At 42.0% G+C, this 19,732-nt stretch overlaps 1 protein-coding gene across 2 annotated transcripts in view; it reads right to left on the bottom strand.

The window, feature by feature from the left end:
• Nucleotides 1–19,732, bottom strand: part of RTTN (rotatin) — a 110,932-nt gene that overhangs the window by 8,822 nt on the left and 82,378 nt on the right. For both annotated transcript variants that reach the window (XM_035124661.3, XM_060277923.2), the window contains exons 38-45: nt 17,026–17,179; nt 15,661–15,798; nt 14,910–15,121; nt 8,868–8,973; nt 7,231–7,328; nt 6,004–6,084; nt 5,388–5,514; nt 34–236 (exon numbers count right to left, since the gene is read on the bottom strand). In XM_035124661.3, coding sequence (XP_034980552.1) covers nt 34–236; nt 5,388–5,514; nt 6,004–6,084; nt 7,231–7,328; nt 8,868–8,973; nt 14,910–15,121; nt 15,661–15,798; nt 17,026–17,179 — 1,119 coding nt within the window. The remainder of the gene's footprint in view (nt 1–33; nt 237–5,387; nt 5,515–6,003; nt 6,085–7,230; nt 7,329–8,867; nt 8,974–14,909; nt 15,122–15,660; nt 15,799–17,025; nt 17,180–19,732) is intronic.

Genomic DNA, 19,732 nt, shown 5'->3' with positions numbered 1-19,732 from the left:
TTTGTGAAGTTTAGAAATAAAATGTATGCCTACCTTCTGAAGAACACCCTTGCAGTCATGAGATACAACAGCGTTAGCCAGAAGATTAAAGGTCATCTGCTGGATTGTGCTGTTCTCGGCTGGGGTTTGGGCAGCCAACTTCACAATGCTATGCATTAGGGAGTTTCCAGCTGCTGTTCGTTGGACTGTTTGAAGAGGAGACAATCCACTGCTTGCCAAACACAGAGAACCACAGCCTTCAAAGATGGAACCACAGTTGCATTTAACCATCAGGAAAAACATATACATAGTTTCCATAAATACATGTATCCTTTTTTTTGTATAAAAATGTAATCTTATCAATTTCATTATTACTTATGAAATATGTATTTTTGAAACAACATACCAAGACCTATGAATGAACCATTAAAGTATTTATACAGCCTTTTTTTTTAATCAGCTTTCTACTAAGATTATTGTAAGTTGATTAGAGAAGAAAATTTATTCTTCAAGCTTCTTCTCAATAGGAAGTACAGTATATTAAATTTGGGTCAGTTAAAATGACCAGAAATGGTTCATGCAAGTAGATATCTAGATACACCTCCATACAATAGAGAATTACAAATAGGATATTTAGTTTTCATGAATAATACTGGTGATTGTGCAATGTTTCTATCACATTTGCTTTTATTTACTTTCTTCAGGTTAGAAGTATTCAGACAGTCCATGGACCAATAATACTATATTTAAAATGTCTAGATGTCTATGTGGGTTTTGCGTGTCAAGACCCCGCAACCACCCCCTCAAGAAGGAATAAAACACTAGGACACAAGATATAAGGTTAATGTTATTGGGAAAATTTAGGCCACAACTTCATTGGTTACAGAATGTGAGCGGTATTTGGCTTAGGCATTGAGTAGACCAGGCTATATCTGACTCCTGCCCATGGTGCAGGTAGTCTGGTAGGGTAAACCCCGGTAGGGGGAGCCCCGTCAATGCAAACCAACTCGAGCTCACCCCTGGGTTCCCGGAAGGGTCGTGGCACGGCCCTAGCCCTGCCCCGGGCTTCAGAAAAGATCCACACCCCCGGATTCCTTTAATGGAATACACCTACGCATGGAGGGGCAGGCAATGGCGAGGCCTCCCCTCCCCCATCAGGAGGTCACCCAATGCCACACCAAGAGGGAGCCTCTCAGCTCTCGCAGCAGCTTAAACAGGGCCCTGATTGGCTGGCCGTTGATGACGTGGCCGAGATCCCCCCGGGCGGGGTGGAACAATGTTCACGCCCCCCGGAGGGGAGGGGGCGGTCACGTGATCCACCGCAACTCCTCCCTGCCGGCCGGCAGAGCAGATTAACAGGATTCCAAGAACAAATCGTATTCAGTTTTTACAAGATGGTCCTTCAGCACAACATTGCTGTTTGTTCTTGCCTCCTGTTTCAAGGGATTCAGCCAGCTGCTTCCCGCAAGCAGGGCATTCCATCACATTCCCACTGTTTCCAAAATCACTCTTCCCAATAATTTGTGGCTGCAAAACGTGATCAGTCCTCATCAGGCTACTTTGTCCTCTTAAGGTTTCTTCCCCCACCTGCAGGGTTCCCCGCAGCATGCTGATATTTCCCTTCTCCTGTTTCATTGGCCCCAAGTCCTTTTGGCACTCATCCCCCAAGTTTGGTATTACGGTGGAGGGAGCAAATCCTGATTTTCAAAAGTAGCACTGGAGGTGGAGAACAAGTGCTTTTACAATTGCATAATTATACAATTTACTGCCAGAATATGTAGTAATGGGATTAGACATTAGAGAATGGATATCCCAGATGCTGGGGCAGCTAAATGTTCTCAATGTCCAGAGGCAGTTGTCAGGTGCTGGGGACAAACTGGGGTGGGTGGGTGGGTGGGTGATGTCTTCATGCCGTTTGTGAGTATTCCTGAGACACCTCTGCATTGCCACTGCCGAAAACATAATTTAGACTAGGTGGAAAGTTGGCCCAATCCAATCTTAAGTGCATTTTGGATAAAGCATATATTAATGCAATCTACAAATTTTATTAGTGGCAAATATAATTTATCTTCATAAAACGCTTGACATAAAGACATTAATAATTTTCCACCGTCAAATCTTGGAAATCTAATCACGTAAAGCCTGTTAAATAAAGAGCTGCAAAGATGAGCCACTTGAGGCTTCATTGAGAGGCAACAAATAAATTGAAAACATAATAAGACTTCTTAAAGAGATCACACCCACTTACTTTTTGTACTGTTTGAGCATGAACATTGTTTAATTATAACCCAAACAATTTAGGATGCTGAAACTCACTATTAGTGGTTTCTTGCCCACACAAGGGTCCTTCTGTGCTTTGTAAGAGATTCTCTTTTTAACTGGTAACTGCCCCCACAGTACTCCTCAAATCAGTTTAGAATAAGCAGAGCAGTTTCTGCATCCCTTTCCTTGAAACCTGAAAGCCTCTCAAGTTATTCCCAGCCAAATTGACCCCTGGTGTACCTCTGGATTTCAGGAGAACTGAGAAAACTACATTTCCTAATTGCTCCTGATGCTTGGCTTCCTACCACAGCAGTATCAAGCCCTGGAAGGGTGTGAGGGGGAAGACAACACACAGAGAACCATATCTCTCCTTCCCACAACCAGTAAACTGGTGGGTAGTTGGGGACTTATAGATGGGTAAGATAGAGCTGGAGCGAAGTTCTTTTCTTAAGCAAATTAAAATCCAAGCCAGAGAAGAACCCAAGGGTCACAATACTCAGCTCATATTTAAGATGAGCATTTTGAGTTGCCAAGGAGTTATAAAATTCAGAGACATCTCTAGTAGCAATGGTTTTACACTGGTGCACTTTTGCACAGGAAAGGTCCCAGAATATGCCTTGAGGAATGTAATTTGGCTTAATGTATGAATAAAAATTGGTTTGCAGACATAGGCTCCTACCCATGGCCATGACCCTAAATGCTACTGCAAGCATGCTTAAGGTAATGGTCTGCCCAGTTGAATTGAATTATTTTCTTTGAATATGCTCTGCTGCATTACAGTCTGTGTTTGAGTGTCCTCTCAGTTTAGTTTGAAAAACTGAAGGCTGTTGTTTGATAACATAAGTCTAAAGCCCACCTCAGGCATGCAGAACCTTGGACATGCACAGCTCTTCATAGCAATGTCTAGATAGATAATTTAAATTGACGTAATGTTTTATAAGACTACCAGGAAATTAGAGCTACTGCTGTAATGATGTGCATAGAAACCAGTCTTCAGAATCTATTCACAACAGACATGTAAGGCTGTGTGTCTTAAGATTTCAATTGATGTTACTGTATTTTGTATGTTGCTGAATTGTTATGATAGCGTGGTTTATTTAATATATAAAAGGCAAGGCTGTTTTTAAACATAAATGCATTCCCCTTCTATGACAAGAGATCAGCATCAAATTTTCCACTCTTCCCAATCACACTTTCAATTTATACTCATACAAAAGTTGTTGTAAATAGAAATATAAGCATTAACCTCATAGATACTAATTATAGGTTAATGTGGAAAACTGAAACACAGGAGATAAGAGTTCCTCATTCATATACTGCAGATTCACTGAGCGCATGAACTCATCATCCACATTAGAAAGTCAATGCTGCTATATGCAATGAAGTTCACTGTCCTTCTCCTCAAAACAATAGATGTCTGAAACTTTCATAGCCTGGGTTTCCTCCTATTCCAAAGCTATGCAGACGCCTAATCGTGGTACTCTTATTTCCTGTAATGTAAAACCTAGCCATGCTAGGTGTAGGCATTTAATTTAGCAAAAATTATTTGGCTCTCCATACAAGTTCAGTCACTGGACATCTCAAAAAAGTCTTATCAAAGGTATTGGTGATTGACAGAAAATTTGGTTGTTGAACAGAATGTACTTATGGGTGCTGTGTAGACACACTGTGCATATACCCCGTTTCTCCAAAAAAATAAGACATGGCCATAAAATAAGCTGTAGCAGGATTTTTAAGTATTCAAGGAATATAAGCCATACCCTGAAAATAAGACATAGTGATAGGCGCAGCAGCAATGCCGGCCGCGGCAGGAGGAAGAGGAAAAAAATAAGACATCCTCTGAAAATAAGCCATAGTGTGTGTTTTTTGAGGAAAAATAAATATAAGACGGTGTCTTATTTTCGGAGAAACACGGGTACTACTATTTTTGTGCCTATTCCTAAAACAAACAAACAAACAAACAAACAAATATTGCTATGAGAGGAGAAAATGGGTAGAAAGAAAGAATAAATGATGTCAAAGGGTAGCCATATTATATACAAACACAGGGCCATATTCAACTAACTTTTACACATAGTAAGCATAGCTGCCAAGTTATCCCTTTTTTAAAGGGAAATTCCCTTATGCTGAATAGGCTTCCTCGTGAGAAAAGGGAAAACTTGGCAGCTATGATAGTAAGACCTACTGAAATTAATGATCATTTGGTCCATAAATTTCAATGGGTCTACTCTCAGCAAAAGTTAGTTGACCCAAAGTTAGCTGATGAAACAATCTCCCTGCATGCTATTGTGGGGTTCTCCCAACCCTCCAAAGTGGAGGGGGGGGCGAGAAGGGGAGGGCCTGTTGCACTAGCGGGAGCCTTTGCACCATAGCTGCCAAGTTTCCCATTTTTCGCAGGAAACCCCCGTATTTTGTTACCTTTTCCCGTTGTTATCCCGAATGGATTTGTATCCCGTAAATCCCCTGGATTTGGAATGCAGCTCCCAGTTGGACATGCATGTCTGGACATGCGTAGAAGCGACCTCCGGTGCCGCGCCACTGCTGATCCCGGATTTTTCAATCCGGGAGTTGGAGGGTATGCTTTGCACTGGGTTCTTTTAGCACACAGGGTTAGTTGATTCCACTCTACAATATCTACCTATTCCTTTAAGGAAGTAGGCATGCATGTTATATTAGTTTTCTAGTCATGTTTAGTAGGGAATTTGAAGAGGACTTTCACTTGCATAGCACAGGGACAGTAAAGGATAATACACAAAACAAATGTTAACTGTAGTTACGTATGTAATCCCCCCCCCCCAAAAAAATAGCTTTTGCTTGGATTATTTTCTGGCGACTGTTCTAGTACAAAATATACCCGGTGGTCACACCAACAACATGTGCCCTTTGCCCTGGGAGGCATGGGGGTACCCATCTCTGTCTTTTACATGCTGAGGAAGACATTTTTTATTCCAGCAGGCTTTTCCTTGCAGAGAACTTGAGGTTTCGTTTAACTGTGATGTTTTATCTGCAGCTCTTGCCTCTGTGGCATTTTTTGTTTTATTTTGAAGCGTCGTAAGCTGCCCTGAATAGCATACAGGCACTGGAAGGGCGGAACACATATTTATGTACAAATAAACAAGTAAACAAAAGTCTGACTTGTCACCCACCTAAAGGATAGTTTGCCGTGTAGACACAGAGCAAATGCAGAGCTGTTTGCATCAGTGAGTCATCCATTAAAAGCCACGGCCACAGAGCGTGCAAAACAGAGATAAGGTGAGTTCCAAGGGCTGCTGCCTGTCGGACAGAGACAAGAGGACAGTGTAATACTGAAAAGCTACTTTCATAAGAGAAATGGTGAGTAAAAGTTAAAACCCTCACATCTAATGAATAGAAGCAGTGGGATATGGTACTTAAAGGCATACAATATTGTTTCATTTTGTGGCTAAGGAACTTGGTGAATGCATATTTGACCAAGAGCGGTGTAGAGGCCATTTTGAGCCTACCACACTCAAACACAATAGAAAATGTAAGTGCCGATTTATTGGGGGAGGGAAGGCCCACACTGCAACTTACATTCAGTAAAGAGCATCACCCCCCCCCCACCATATACTGGTATATTGGAATTTGTTGAAATTCCAGAAAATGGAATCCCCTGGATGTAAAGACAGAAGGAGGATTGTTCCAGAAGCTTCTGTCAGCAACTCTGTTCCCCGCTAGTGCTTGCAAGAGGTGCCTCCACCAACATTTTCAGCTGAATGTTCCATGTGCCCCCACGTCTCTTACTTTGCAGCATTCACTTCGAAAGAAGCAATTTCTTAGGAGCTGCATGACAAGCTTTATTTCTTTGCTGAGGTTATTATCATCCTAGTAGAACAAAAAGAAATAAAGAAAGTGATTTAGCATCAATATCTAACCAGAAACTGTTGTATATGACATATATAGCACCTTTTGCTTCTGGACTTATTTTACCACACTGGAATTGCACATGACCACCTTGCTTTCTAAGATGCTGGCATTCTAACTGTCTGTGGAAAAGAGTATTGAATTTCAATAAGCTCATCTAATGCAGAAAGCAGCATTTCAGCTCTACTGAACATAAAGGAAGAGCGATACAATATGGAATCCATAATGGAGGCTACGTTTTCAAACACAGCAAATTCACTGGATGGGAATAAAAGGGTTTGCTCTCAAAAAGCGCAATGGGAAGGAATGGAAGTAAGGTGATAAACTGGGTAGGGGAAAAGACAAACAGCAACTTTCAAAAGGGCTCAACAGAAGTCTGCCCTTGCTCTTCTCTTTACATATAATAAAAATGTAAGAATGTCATCATGCAGACCACACTGGGGATTTGTAGTGCCACATCACAATCTTGGATTTGCATGAAATCAGGGTGGGGTTGGGGAGGGGGGAAAAGTGGCCATGGGGTGGGAGCTAAAAGGGCGAGACAATGAAAAGGATAAAGGATAAAACAATAATAGAATTTTGAGTGAAATGGACATGAAAGAAACAGAGATGAAAATGGTGGCTTTAAACAATGGCAAAAGTTTGAATAAAGTGCCTTCACTGTACAAAGGCACTATTTTATTTATTAAATTTCTATTCCGCCCATCATCCAAGGATCATAGGGCAGTTTGCAATATAAAACCATGAAAAGACATAACAGAGTAACAAACAAAAACAGTAACTCCCCCCACCAGTTTAAAAGGCCACAGATTGTTTAATTAACCAAAGGCCTGGGAGAAGAGGGATGCTTTCTCTTGGAACCTAAAGATAAGCTTCATGACCGAGTGTAGATTTGAACTCAAGATTCTCTGATCCCAGACCAACACACTAACCACTATGCCACACACTCTTTCTTAAGCCCCAAACACATTTAACTCAGGAGTAAACCCCAATTACCACAGTGTGATTTACTTGTGTGTAGACATGCACTGGATTGTGCTCTGCAACATCAGAAGGAGAAAGTCCAAACTTTTAATATCAATTTTGCAAATTTTCTTTTTTAATTACCTTTTTCCTTGGGACTGCTTTTCCAGGCCTCAAGAAGTCTAGGTTCAGTTGTGCATGAATGTGCTTTATCTGTTCCAAGCAGGTTTCTATTAGGTTGGCTGTAATGAACAATGCACTCTATCAACAAACCTGCCTACACTCAAATACAAGTGGTTACTCGGGTTACAAACACCTTGGGTTACAAACACTTCGGGTTACAAACTCCGCTAACCCGGAAGTAGTACCTTGGGTTACAAACTTTGCCCCAGGATGAGAACATAAATTGCGTGCCGGTGGCATGGCAGCAGCGGAAGGCCCCATTAGCAAAAGCGCGTCTCAGGTTAAGAACAGTTTCTGGTTAAGAATGGATTCCCCAGAACGAATTAAGTTCGTAACCCACGGTACCACTGTACTTGCAAAATGTGGAAGTATCAGACCAGGGGTCCCCAGACTTACGGGCGTTTGGGCCGGTTCCCACCGTGCCGATCGCGCGGCGGGCCGGAGGCGGGGGAGCGCGCGCCTGTGCGGGCCGGCGGGCGGGGGAGTGTGCGCCTGTGTGCATGCGCACGGGCACTTGCTGGCGCGGCGGCGCGCTTCCCGGGTGGAAAAAGCGCCGAAAATCCGTTGTGCGCATGCGCGTGGGCCTCCCCCGACCCGGAAGTGCACCAGAAATTCTTCTGGGTCGGGAGAGGCCCATATGCATGCGCAGAAAGGATTTTCGGCGCTTTTTTCCCCAACCCGGAAGAGCGCTGCCACGCTGCGCGCCGTAAGAGCGGGCGGCGGGGGTCGTCGCGGGCCGGATTGGCTGGCTAATTGGGCCGCATCCGGCCCCCGGGCCGTAGTCTGGGGACCCCTGTATCAGACATTCTATCAGTAACCAACGAGTCACATTTTTATTTTATATTTATGGAAGCGCTTTATATTATTACTAGAACAACAAAACAACAACAACAACAAAATGTGTTTGGAACCATCCCACAAGGAATACCAATAACTGCTTTTCTTTTGTTCTTATTTGCTCACTTGCAAGCAAGCAAGAGAAATGGCAACCCTCTGTGGTTGCTCCGGCATCAATAAATACTAGATCTTCCTACCTGAACCTTAACATGGGTGCCATGGGAGACCTTAAAATGGTTCTTCGAGTTTCTGAAGTAAACAGAGTGCTAAAATACATGCCGACATCAACCTTGTGTTTTCCCACCTAGACTGTACTGTCTAAATGCAAGGTTCTCCACAAGGGATTTACTCCGAGGCTCTCATAGATTCCAAGGGCATTCAAAATGCACTGCTTGGCAATGGTGTGTCTATAAACAGGTTACTCAGGGCCAGGAGAAGATAAGGAACACTTAGAATTTTAAAAATGGATACGTTTTAGACAGACTTTTTACATACAGAAACACAAAAGACACTAACGTCCATTAATTCAGAACTTCTACAAATATCCGTCATTGAACCAGAACTAATTGAGCAGATAAGTCTTTATGAAAGTCAACTGTTGTGGTGCCATTTCTCTAGTAATGCCCATAACCAGCAAGTTCTAATCCTGCTTTTGTGTGTCACCAAAAGTAGACCTGGGAACACTTGTTTTAGATAAGATGCGTAAGGCTGTTTTTGCATTCCCTACACAGAAGGGTGTGTGTTATAGTAAGGGAGCTCACCTTCCAAAGCACATTTCTGGGCACTTTTACTGACAGCCAAAAGGGGAAGCAAAGCACTGGCAGCAACTCGCTTCAGCACATCCTGAGAGGATTTTCCTTCATAGCTCTACCAATAAAGCAACACTGGTTACCACACGGAAAATTTAGAGAGCATACCCTGCAGGAAGTTGCATGTTAAATGTCTGCAAATTCCATTTACACATTTACTTACCGGTTTTCTAGACTGTCCTTCATCACACATAAAATGCACTCAGTACAAAATAGTAAAATTTAAATCTCAATGAAACTTGGCAGCACAGGAACACCCCCCCCCAAAAAAAACCCATTCATTTGGGATGGAAAACTATACTACCATTGAGAACAGACTCTACATTCGATTCCTAGAAATTAAAACCAGAGAAATGCCTCAGGTGGAATCTACACACATATATAAAAAACATTCTGAAAATGCTTTAAAAAAAGTTTTTAAAAATACATTGAATTTTCCATAATGCTCACCATTGCCATCTAGTGTCACATTGTATATTGCACTTGAAAAACACTTAAAATGTTTTATTTGCAGCTGTATAGTGGAGTCCTCAGTGTTGTCTGGAATCAGGCACAATTTGAGGGCCTTCTTCCAATCCATTGGTCAGGCAGGAAGGTGTCACTGAATCCTTCCCTGCCCACTTCCCCCCAGGAACGTATCCACAGCAGCTTCTCTCTTGGCCAGGGATACTCTCCATCTTACAGTCCGCACCAAAAGAAAAATGGTCTGGGGAAAATAGCTGCAGTACCCCTTCTTGTCTTTAGTACCCTCTCTCTTTATAGGAGCTCATTAACAACCTAACACTTGGGGCCTTCAGCTGCCGCATCTAGTTTGCCCCTTGGCAATATCTGCAAATTAGCCCAATACTTCTACAGAAGTGACTGGATTGACAGGTTCCTCCTACTTTAAGTGGCCATCCTTTTTATTCCTGCTGATAACCAGTCAGTGGAAAGGCGATGATGAGTTATCTTTTTGTCATGACACTTATCAAATCTTCAACGTAGATGATTTCAAACTATTGTTCCCCTTCTCTAGATCTGAACCTCAGGCCCTCTTTGGTCTCCTTTGTTCAATATACCTGGCTCTTACATCAGTGCCTGCTTTGATTTTGCTACTCTAACTGCTTTCTCTGAAATTACATGCCTTTTTTAAAAAGCAGCATGTGAATCCAGCCGCTGCAATAGTGTCACTTGCCCTTTTCAGGAAACTTCTTTCACAGAGACAGAGTTATTACCAAGCTGTCAAAGAGCCTGCCAGCCAGGTAGGCTATATTTTCATTCCACCCTCAAATTCCCCCCTTTGACCTCTGATATCTCTGCCTGCTCTGCCACTCAGTGCAGCTGTGGGCAAGTCTGGCTGATCTGCTCAGATGTCATAGCACAGGCATAGGCAAACTCGGCCCTCCAGATTTTTTGGGACTACAACTCTCATCATCCCTGACCACTGGTCCTGTTAGCTAGGGATGATGGGAGTTGTAGTCCCTAAACATCTGGAGGGCCGAGTTTGCCTATGCCTGTCATAGCAGATAGGTTAGCCACAGTTCTCTAGCCAACTGGATACTAAGGGGAACTTTAACACTAGATGTGAGTTCCAAGGCACAGAAGCTGAAGAACTAGTGATGTTTGCTCTAAGTTACATGGTCACATAGCAGAGGAAAAACCCAAGTTTTCCAGGGACACCTTAAAAACACCTAGCATCCAACAGCCAAGATACAAAGGGTGCCCAAGGAAAGCGATTCTGTGGCAAAACAAGGCAGCAAGGGTGGTCCTCAAAACCTCAGCACTTATCAGCATATAGTCTTGCCTCTTGATTGTTCCTTTATTACTCCTGTCTCTTGCTGTCTCTTACAATGAGATGCTTTTTGAAAAAGCATAGATTTTATACAATATATGTTGTTTAACATTACAAGAACACCTTGCAGCAAACCTCAGGCTCATGTACTCCCCACTCCTTGCAGCTGTGCCACTGGAGCTTGGGAAACTTTTGTTTCTGTTTTAGATTAACCATGGCTTGCCATGTTGTTAAAACCCAGACAAACTATGGTTGATCCTAACAGTGGTTAACTGAAATGAGCCAACTTCTTTTTAAGCAAGTTGGTCTTCATTCATTCTTATTTAAAAATATGTATGGGCTGTTTTTCTTATGAGCAGGCTTGTTTTAACAAACTATTTAAAATGAACCACAATTTGTTCAGTTCAAACAACATACTAAATGGCAGTGAAAGACAAAAGTGAAAACTTCGTTTTAAAATTATGTCCACGCCAGGGAGCCCAGGGCTCATAACAGTAACCCACATTTTAGGGCTAGTAAAATGTATGCAGCCAATTTTCTTTTCATAAACTTGTTATTTTCTTTTAAGTTGTGTGGAGGAGGAGAGGGAATTTGTACAAACCTGGCCCACCAACCAGGATTGTTAGTCCTGTGTAAATTTTAATCCGCATACAGAGGTATTGGAACCACTTTGTCCCCATATGGGGTTCACCTGCATGGTTTAAGATTTTCATAGGAGCCCAACATGGGCAGCTCTATCCACACAGTAGGAACACTGGCAAGTCTTGAATGAGGGCAGAGGAGAGCGAGTCTGATCCCTGCCTATGGGTTGAACATTTGTATAGGGCTTTTCTCTTTCTCTTAAGCTCTTTTCACTCATGTTCCTATTTTCATCTGTGCTTTCCTTTACAATACATACTTCTTCATGAGTTTCACTTTTGAAACTATATATGCATGTGAGTGTGTTCTTTTTAAAATTATTTTTATTTGCTTTTCTGTTATATCTTATCATCAATGCATACTGTGTTACAGTCAGACATAGGATAAAAGGAAAAAACAAAAACAAATATACAATATATATGTGTGTGTGTGTGTGTGTGTGTGTGTGTTCTTAAGTGAAACTTCTGAAACCCCCCCCTCCTGCTAGTCTATAGATGAAATTACTGCACTATCACAAGCATTTTGTCTGCACAAGCATATCAGCTTGCTAGTTGGAACAATTCTGGTGTTTTCTCCTGACCCTCCAGAGCCAAAATTGGGGGCATGGGGGTGCACAGGGAGATAATAGGGCGTAAATCTCCTGTTTTATGTATGTAAATAAAATAAATATTTTTTAAAAAAATCATTTTGCTGGATATGCTCTTATTTCGTTATTTTATCACTTAAGAAATGCAAACAGAGAAAGAGAGCAACACGACAGAGTGGAAGAATGCAGGGAGGGCAGACAAACAATTTAACGTGTACATTTCAATGCACCTACAGAAAATAAAAAGATGCATTCCCAATAAAATACACTGGATCCAGATCTGCTGCCGCAAGAACATTGATTCCTCTTAAAATAATCTCCTCCTCCAACACAATTAGGATCATCGTTAGACTGAAGATAGCAAACACTGAATGGGTCATTTAAGAGGAAGCTATTTTAGTTTCAGTTTAAATGAAACTGAAGCAGGTCATGTTAATGGAAAGAAACTGGAAGAGGCACAGGCTTGAGGCCCTAGCCAGTTGATGAATGTAACATCCTAAATAAGATCTGCTTATCTTACGACTTCTATTTGGTCCTAGACGGGAAAGGCCTGGTAGATTTTTCAGACCTGTACTTGAGCAGAAGTAATATTTTCAGTAGAGTCATCATCTACAGAAGAACTCACTGCAAGAATAAAAAGCTCAAAAGAAATGGGTTAGGAGCCCAATCCACTGGGTAACAGAACTATAGGCAATTGACTTGGTAAAAAAGGGAGCTGAGAATAGCAAGGCATGAAGTGCTTCCGTATTTTACTGCTATTCCATGGCTTAAGAGCATGATTTTGATGGCAATAAATCAAATAAGAAAGAATTTACACAGGGAAATAGAGAAGTAAAATACTTCAGGAATTGTTTTTGCAAAGATATCGATCAGCAGTACGCATGAGAATATTTTACCAAGGTCTCAAAGAAAAAGAAAAGAGGGTGCATATAGACAGCTATAATACCATTAACAGCACTGTGGCTAAGATGGGATGGGATTATCCTGTATCTGATGCCAAGAGTCTTGAGTCCATAAAGCAATCAAATTTAGAAGACACTGGCTTCAATATTTTGAGACCACTTGAATATTGCAGTTAAGGGAACTAAAACTAATGCAAACACACTGCCATGTCTCAGAGCAAAATTTCACTTCAAAGGGGCAAAAGGGCGGGATAACAAAGGAGATTTTCAACTTACATTTAACAGGAAAATAAACATACATTGAAAGCCAAATAATGTTCATCCACACCCCTAGCTTTAGCAGATATTCTGAGGGCTTGATTCAGACTTAGGCTGAAAACCTATACTTACTGGCAGTATGCCCTACTGAATATTGTGGGATTTACTCTATGTAGATATAGGACAGTACTGTAATTTATGAAGAACTCAATAGTCATGTGTTTTAATATAATATTAAAATGTGCCACAAATATATGGGCATGTCATGTCAGAATTAGAATAGAAAAACCACTTATGGATTCAGTTCTTCTTTTTCACTTATGTTTAGTAAGAGAAGTATGCTTAAGAGTGTGTAAAATAGAGGAATTATGTGGTCCCGAACAAAGTTTAGTGAAACTGATAAGCATCTTTGGAAGGAGCCGATAACACTGTTTTCATCCTAGAGAGGGCTGCCACCAACCCCCCTTATTTCTCCCTTTCTTAACAATCCCTCTTATCAGAGCCACCATCAGAGCCACCATCAGCACCTCAAGCAGCTGCCATAACCCCAATGTCTTGGTAGGGCCCATTGCAGATGCCTTCCCTAGTCCCCCCCCCCTAGTCTAGCACTAGAGTAGCCCCATGTGGTTAGTTCTAAGCCAGCCTTTGAGTTTCCCACAATGCTCTTGGCCAAGCCTTCCTCTGGAAATTTTGGGAAACAAACAACAATAACAAAAGCACAGTTAGGACTTGCTGCTCAATGGTGCCTCAAACATTTCCACAGCTAGGAAAGTCCACAGAGCCCACAGAAAGAAGCATGGGCCCACCAGAGGGTTACCTCAAACCTGGAGCCAGTTCTGCCTCCTCCCATAATCCTATTCACACTATTCTTCTGCCTTTCTTCAAGAGCACCCATAACTCTATCTGGCACTTCTTTTCTCCATCACCTTCCCTTCCTCTCAGATTTTCAATTTTTCCAGTCAAATTACTACTTGCTTTATCTTCCCCCACACATGCTGACACCATGGCAAATATCAATCATACATAAGAACAGGGGTCGTCAACCTAAGGCTCATGGGCCAAGCGGCCGATGGGGGTCATTTAACCGGCCTATGGGCCCGCCGCCCGCTCGGTCGGCTCCCATGCACCGTGCTAAATCGTTGCGGAGCAGAGTGGGGACTGCCTTCTGCGATGCTGGCCGACTTCCCATTGGCTGCAGGAAGCTCCTGCAGCCAATGGGAAGCTGTGCACACCTCCTCCACGCTGGAATAGCGCTTGCGCATGCGCGCGCGTGCACTCCGGCCCACTGCGGCGTCTGCGGGAACGTGAACCAGCCCAAGCCACAAAAACTTTGCCGACCCCTGCATAAGAACATAAAAAGAGCCTGCTGGATCAGGATAACAGCACATCTAGTTCAGCATCCTGTTTGCAGAGCGGCTAACCAGATGTCTGTGACATCTAACCAGATGTTTGGTATCTGAAGAAGTGTGCATGCACACGAAAGCTCATACCAAAATAAAAACTTAGTTGGTCTTTAAGGTGCTACTGAAGGAATTTTTTTATTTTACTTCGATCCAGACCAATACGGCTACCTACCTGTAACCAGATGTCTGTGAGAAAGCAGAATGCCTGCACTTACGGTGTCTTTACAATTAATTCTGATGTCTTTACAATTACAGTTACTTAGGAGCACAGTCCACTGAACCAATAGATGTTACTTCCTAGTAAGCAGGTGCACAATTGGGCTGCAACTTTTTAAGCTACCCTGGAGGCTCCGCTGCATAAGCCTCACAGGCTGAATCTTTTCATAGAGTCCCTTAAATGCACCACACTGAAATTGGATTATTATAAATTTCTACCTGAATTATTAATTCACATAGTTTCGCCACAGAATCTCGGCTCCTCTCATCCTCATCTAGAAGGAAAACCACTGTTGGGTGGTAGCAAGCGTTCTCTTTACTGTTGAGCTCTCTTTTCCCCTCTTCGGAAAACAGGACAGCAAGGAACTGCAAGCAGGCCACACACAGGTCAGGGTGTCTGATGGAGAATTGCAGACATTCATATATTGTTTCTAAAATACAAAAAAAGAGGAAAAAAATAATGTGTTTTATGTTGCAGTATTTACAGAAATAAATAGATTTAACTACATATTACGGCACTGGGTTCAAAAAAGCATATGCAAGGCAACGGGTAAGAAAATGGCTTATGGCGGTTGTACATAAAAATATCTGGAGGGCCACTCCTGTTCAAGTTACACCTGTAAGTAATCCTTCCTCTACACAATTATTAAAATATACAGAAGTGCTACCCTCCTTTTTCATTTGGGAAAGGGAGGAGAAATGGCACTGGGCCAGTTCATCCCATTATCACCAAGGACTAGAATCACTATAGAAGCACACAAATACCTAGGTTCATCTCTTTATGAGCTGAAAATGAGTTCTGTTGAGCCCTGAAAGTGGTAGACAAAAGCAAATAAAAAAACTTACAAGCATGCAATCAAATACCAGCAAAAGTGGTTCTAACAAACACATTCCTTTGAAAATTTCATATAATGGTCTTAAGTTATCATTATCTGTGCAGATATCAAGGCACCTGAAAAACAGGTCTTACCGATTACTGGAATCCAATGCTTTGCAAGAGCTGCAGTCACAAATGGCAGAGAGGCATGGCCACATTTTCTTAACAGAGTAGTGAGAAGGCTGAATGAATCTTCCCAAGTTTGGTGAACTGCAGCAGTTATCTCTCGCCCTGCCAATTAAACATATAAATAAAATACCACATAGTTCTGATCAGTAAGTATTACTATACAGTGCCCATATAGGAAAGTGAGAAGGGATTACTACTTTCAGACGTTGGCCTAGTTCACATGCAAAGCTAAGCCAAAATATGGTTTAGCACGAATGAGCAAGAGTGCTGGTGTAGTGAGAAAATATCAGTTGCTTCACTCCTGTTTTACTTGAAGCTAAGCCATGATCTGACTTAGCTTTATGTTTGAACCTAGTCTTGTGGTTTGTCTCACTCCAATATGTGTAAAATACAGCACTTAATTCAAGATTGGAGGGCGATAAGAGGAATAATAGAGAAAGATGGGCATGACTCCATATGGTCTCAGTTTATATCATTTATTTACAATAGTGCAGTAATCTCCTTACCGCCTAGGTCACAGCAGCCACTATGGAGAAATTATCTTAATGCTCTAGACTGAAATATACCCTGTGGATGTGAGTTTAATCTGTAACGTAAAAGATTTCCCACGTCTATTTTGTTGCCATGTAGATGACTGCATACAATACAGTGGTACCTCGCAAGACGAATGCCCTGCAAGACAAATTTTTCGCAAGACGAATGCATCCTGCGATCTGATGGTGACTCGCAAGACGAATTCGTTTTGCGAAAAATTCATCTTGCAAATCGTGGTTTCCCATAGGAATGCATTGAAATTTAATACGAATTGACTCGCGGAACGAATTAAATTCGTCTTGCGAGGCACCACTGTACCTAGCACCTGTATTTCCCCTGGAAGACAACACTTTATGCTTGATCATTAAAAAAATCATTAAAATTTGTAATAAAACAAACAAACAAACAATGAGCAGTAAACCAAGAACAAACCATGGTTACAGCTCGTGGTTTGTTTGAAGCAAGAACATGAACTTCCTGAGTTGGGAAGTATCACTAAATCAGACCATGGCTTGTTCCCTGTAACAGGGAAGCAGCCCTATATACAAGCACACTAAACTGGGAGGAAATCAGGCCTGGGTCAGCCCTTTTTTGCTGTATGACAGTCATGTAAAATCTCTGTTTCCAGCCAATAGCACACAGAGATGATACTCCTGCTTCTAGGGCCTGTCAGCAAAATAAGAAACAAGATTTCAGGGAGCTAAACATTAAAAATAACTCAACTTTTGAGATCTACCAAATCACAGATCTCATGTTCAAAGCATTTCAGTAGCATACTCCTTATCACACAGTTACCTAAGGCATCCTTGCAGCCAATGGAAAGAACCACAAAGGTATGAGCCAAGAGAGGTGTCAATAATGCATCTTGCATCACCAGGCGAGTGTCTACTAGCAAGCAAGACTGTAGCAGTTGGGACAAAGATGAAACAAACTGCAGTAGATACAAAACCTGTTTGAACAACAACAAAAAGATTTGACTCAGATACTTGTAGTACATTTCCTCAGCAATTATTTTTGACAATGAGAAGATTTTTTTAAAAAAGGTTAAATCAGAATAAGAGATAAGAAAGTTATGAACCACATGTGAAATATATGCAAATATTTCAACAGTAAAGATGTGATATTCTTTAGAATGCAGTCCCATGACACTCACCTGGATACAAACACCATTGCATACAGAACAACTTGCTTCCAAATAAAAATGCAAAGGATTACACTGTTAATATCCAACTGAAGAATGTAGCCTGCAATCCCATGTGCCAAGTATCTGAAATGAAGTCCTACTGAATTTTGTAAACAGCCATGGGGTTGGGTTATTACGACATTTAGCAGAAGGCTGTGCAGTATTTTGTGTCTCTTGCACAGAAAGCATAACCAGAGCCACATATTACCACCGCATTTCTATTTCACAGAAAGCATGATGAGAACCAGATATTACTACCTCCTTAGTGACTTTGCAAGTTTACAAGGAAAGGTAGACACTGAAGGCGTTAATAGGAGTAAAATCTAAACAACTGTCATTAGTCACTAAGAACAAGAATGATATTTTAAAGCCAAGGTCCATTCCACATGAGAAGCAACAGTGCTTCTTTAATAATACTACGGTAGTACTACTACACACTTGTAATAGTAATTGTCTTCTTGCTTTGGTGATTGATGTGCAGCATACAGTGTCAAGAATCTGATGGCTTACTTCCTGTGGTTTTAGTAAGTGCTGTGCTCAAACCAAAATGTTTATTCTCCTGTTGATTGAAGTTTTCAGTTTTCTACCTCTTTTTTGAATTTCCTCACAACTTTGGTGGGTGGGTGGTTGAGCTTACTTTATTTCTGCAGGTGGGGCTTTACTTCTTCCTGTTAAACATCTCTCCAGCCCTCGGCAACCTCAGGCCTGCCCACGCTTCCTGATCCGAAAAAGCCTCATGGGAAACGTTACCTCACGATGGTTTTTGTTGTTGTTTAGTCGTTTAGTCATGTCCGACTCTTCGTGACCCCATGGACCATAGCACGCCAGGCACTCCTGTCTTGCACTGCCTCCCGCAGTTTGGTCAAACTCATGTTCATAGCTTCGAGAACACTGTCCAACCATCTTGTCCTCTGTCGTCCCCTTCTCCTAGTGCCCTCAATCTTTCCCAACATCAGGGTCTTTTCCAAGGATTCTTCTCTTCTCATGAGGTGGCCAAAGTATTGGAGCCTCAGCTTCACGATCTGTCCTTCCAGGGAGCACTCAGGGCTGATTTCCTTAAGAATGGATAGGTTTGATCTTCTTGCAGTCCATGGGACTCTCAAGAGTCTCCTCCAGCATGATGGTTTTACCCTAACCTTTAACTGAAGCAAGGGGAGCCAGGAAGGTTGGCTACTGAATGCCTGCGATTAGTACACCGATTCCTTTAAAAAGAAAAATACTGTGCTTAAGAAATAAAAACAAACACCTGTTAGGCACATAGTAGGCACCTTCCTCACCTTCCCATGCTTATAGGAAAGCCGAGCTGAACATATAATGAGAATTTTCAAGAAATCTGGGTACCTAGGAAGGCTGCAAAAGGCAACCCACCAAAGAGGTGGCAATTTTCATTGAGACTACAGCATGCAAGGATGGGAAGTTTGACTCTTCGCTTCTCAGCTCTGATTCCAAAGGACAACCAGTCATCCTTGAGCCCATAAGCAAGTAAGGAAAGGAAAAGGGAGAGAGGGAGAGGGAGAGGGAGAGGGAGAGGGAGAGGGAGAGGGAGAGAGCGAGCTGCACACTATGCACCGAGTGTAATCTGTACCATGACCCTCGTTCCATTAGCTCCCAAATACTTGCCCTTTTGAGAGTAGTTTTGTTCCTTTTCACAAAATGGGGCTAGAAAAGGAGAGGCCTGATTCATTATGGAAATTGTCCAAAAACCTGCATGCCCATTTCAATTCTGTACTATTTTCTTATTTGGCATCTGTTAACTTAAGCACACATACTCAAAGGTTTCTTCCTCAAGGATCTAATGTTAAAACAAATTTTAATTGCAGCGCAACAGTGTGAATATATGGCATTTCCCATTTACTTCTGAAAAGCTAACGGGTAGTCATCTTGTTAAAAAAAAAAGGTGATTAAACTGCAGCTGATGTGGCACATTATTGATCTAGCTTGCACTTTATCTTTCCCTTCATTCACAAAAAGATTCACACGGAGAAGTGAGATCAAAGGAGCTTTGATGCCACTGCTCACGTTCAGTTGCACCGCATAACCCAGTTACCGGAGTTTTACGACTACAGAGCACCCAGTCAAGGCTCCAAAAGTTCCTGAATAATTGACGGAGATGAGCTTTCACGGCACGTGGTTTTGCAAGCACACCAGCTCTCTCAGCTACAGCAAGCAAGCATTCACATGTCTTTTGGCAGTGTGTGTATGAGAAGCTGTTGCTACCCAGGGACACACACCTTTCCATTCTCCATCTAGACAAACATGAGGCATTATCACAGTTCAAGATCCCATTCCAGCAAGGACAGTGAAAGACATGTCCTTGGA

The sequence above is a fragment of the Zootoca vivipara genome, chromosome 8 (genome assembly GCF_965207765.1).
Source record: "Zootoca vivipara chromosome 8, rZooViv2.hap1.1, whole genome shotgun sequence".
NCBI lineage: Eukaryota > Metazoa > Chordata > Lepidosauria > Squamata > Lacertidae > Zootoca > Zootoca vivipara.
This window is presented reverse-complemented; position numbering and strand designations above follow the sequence as displayed.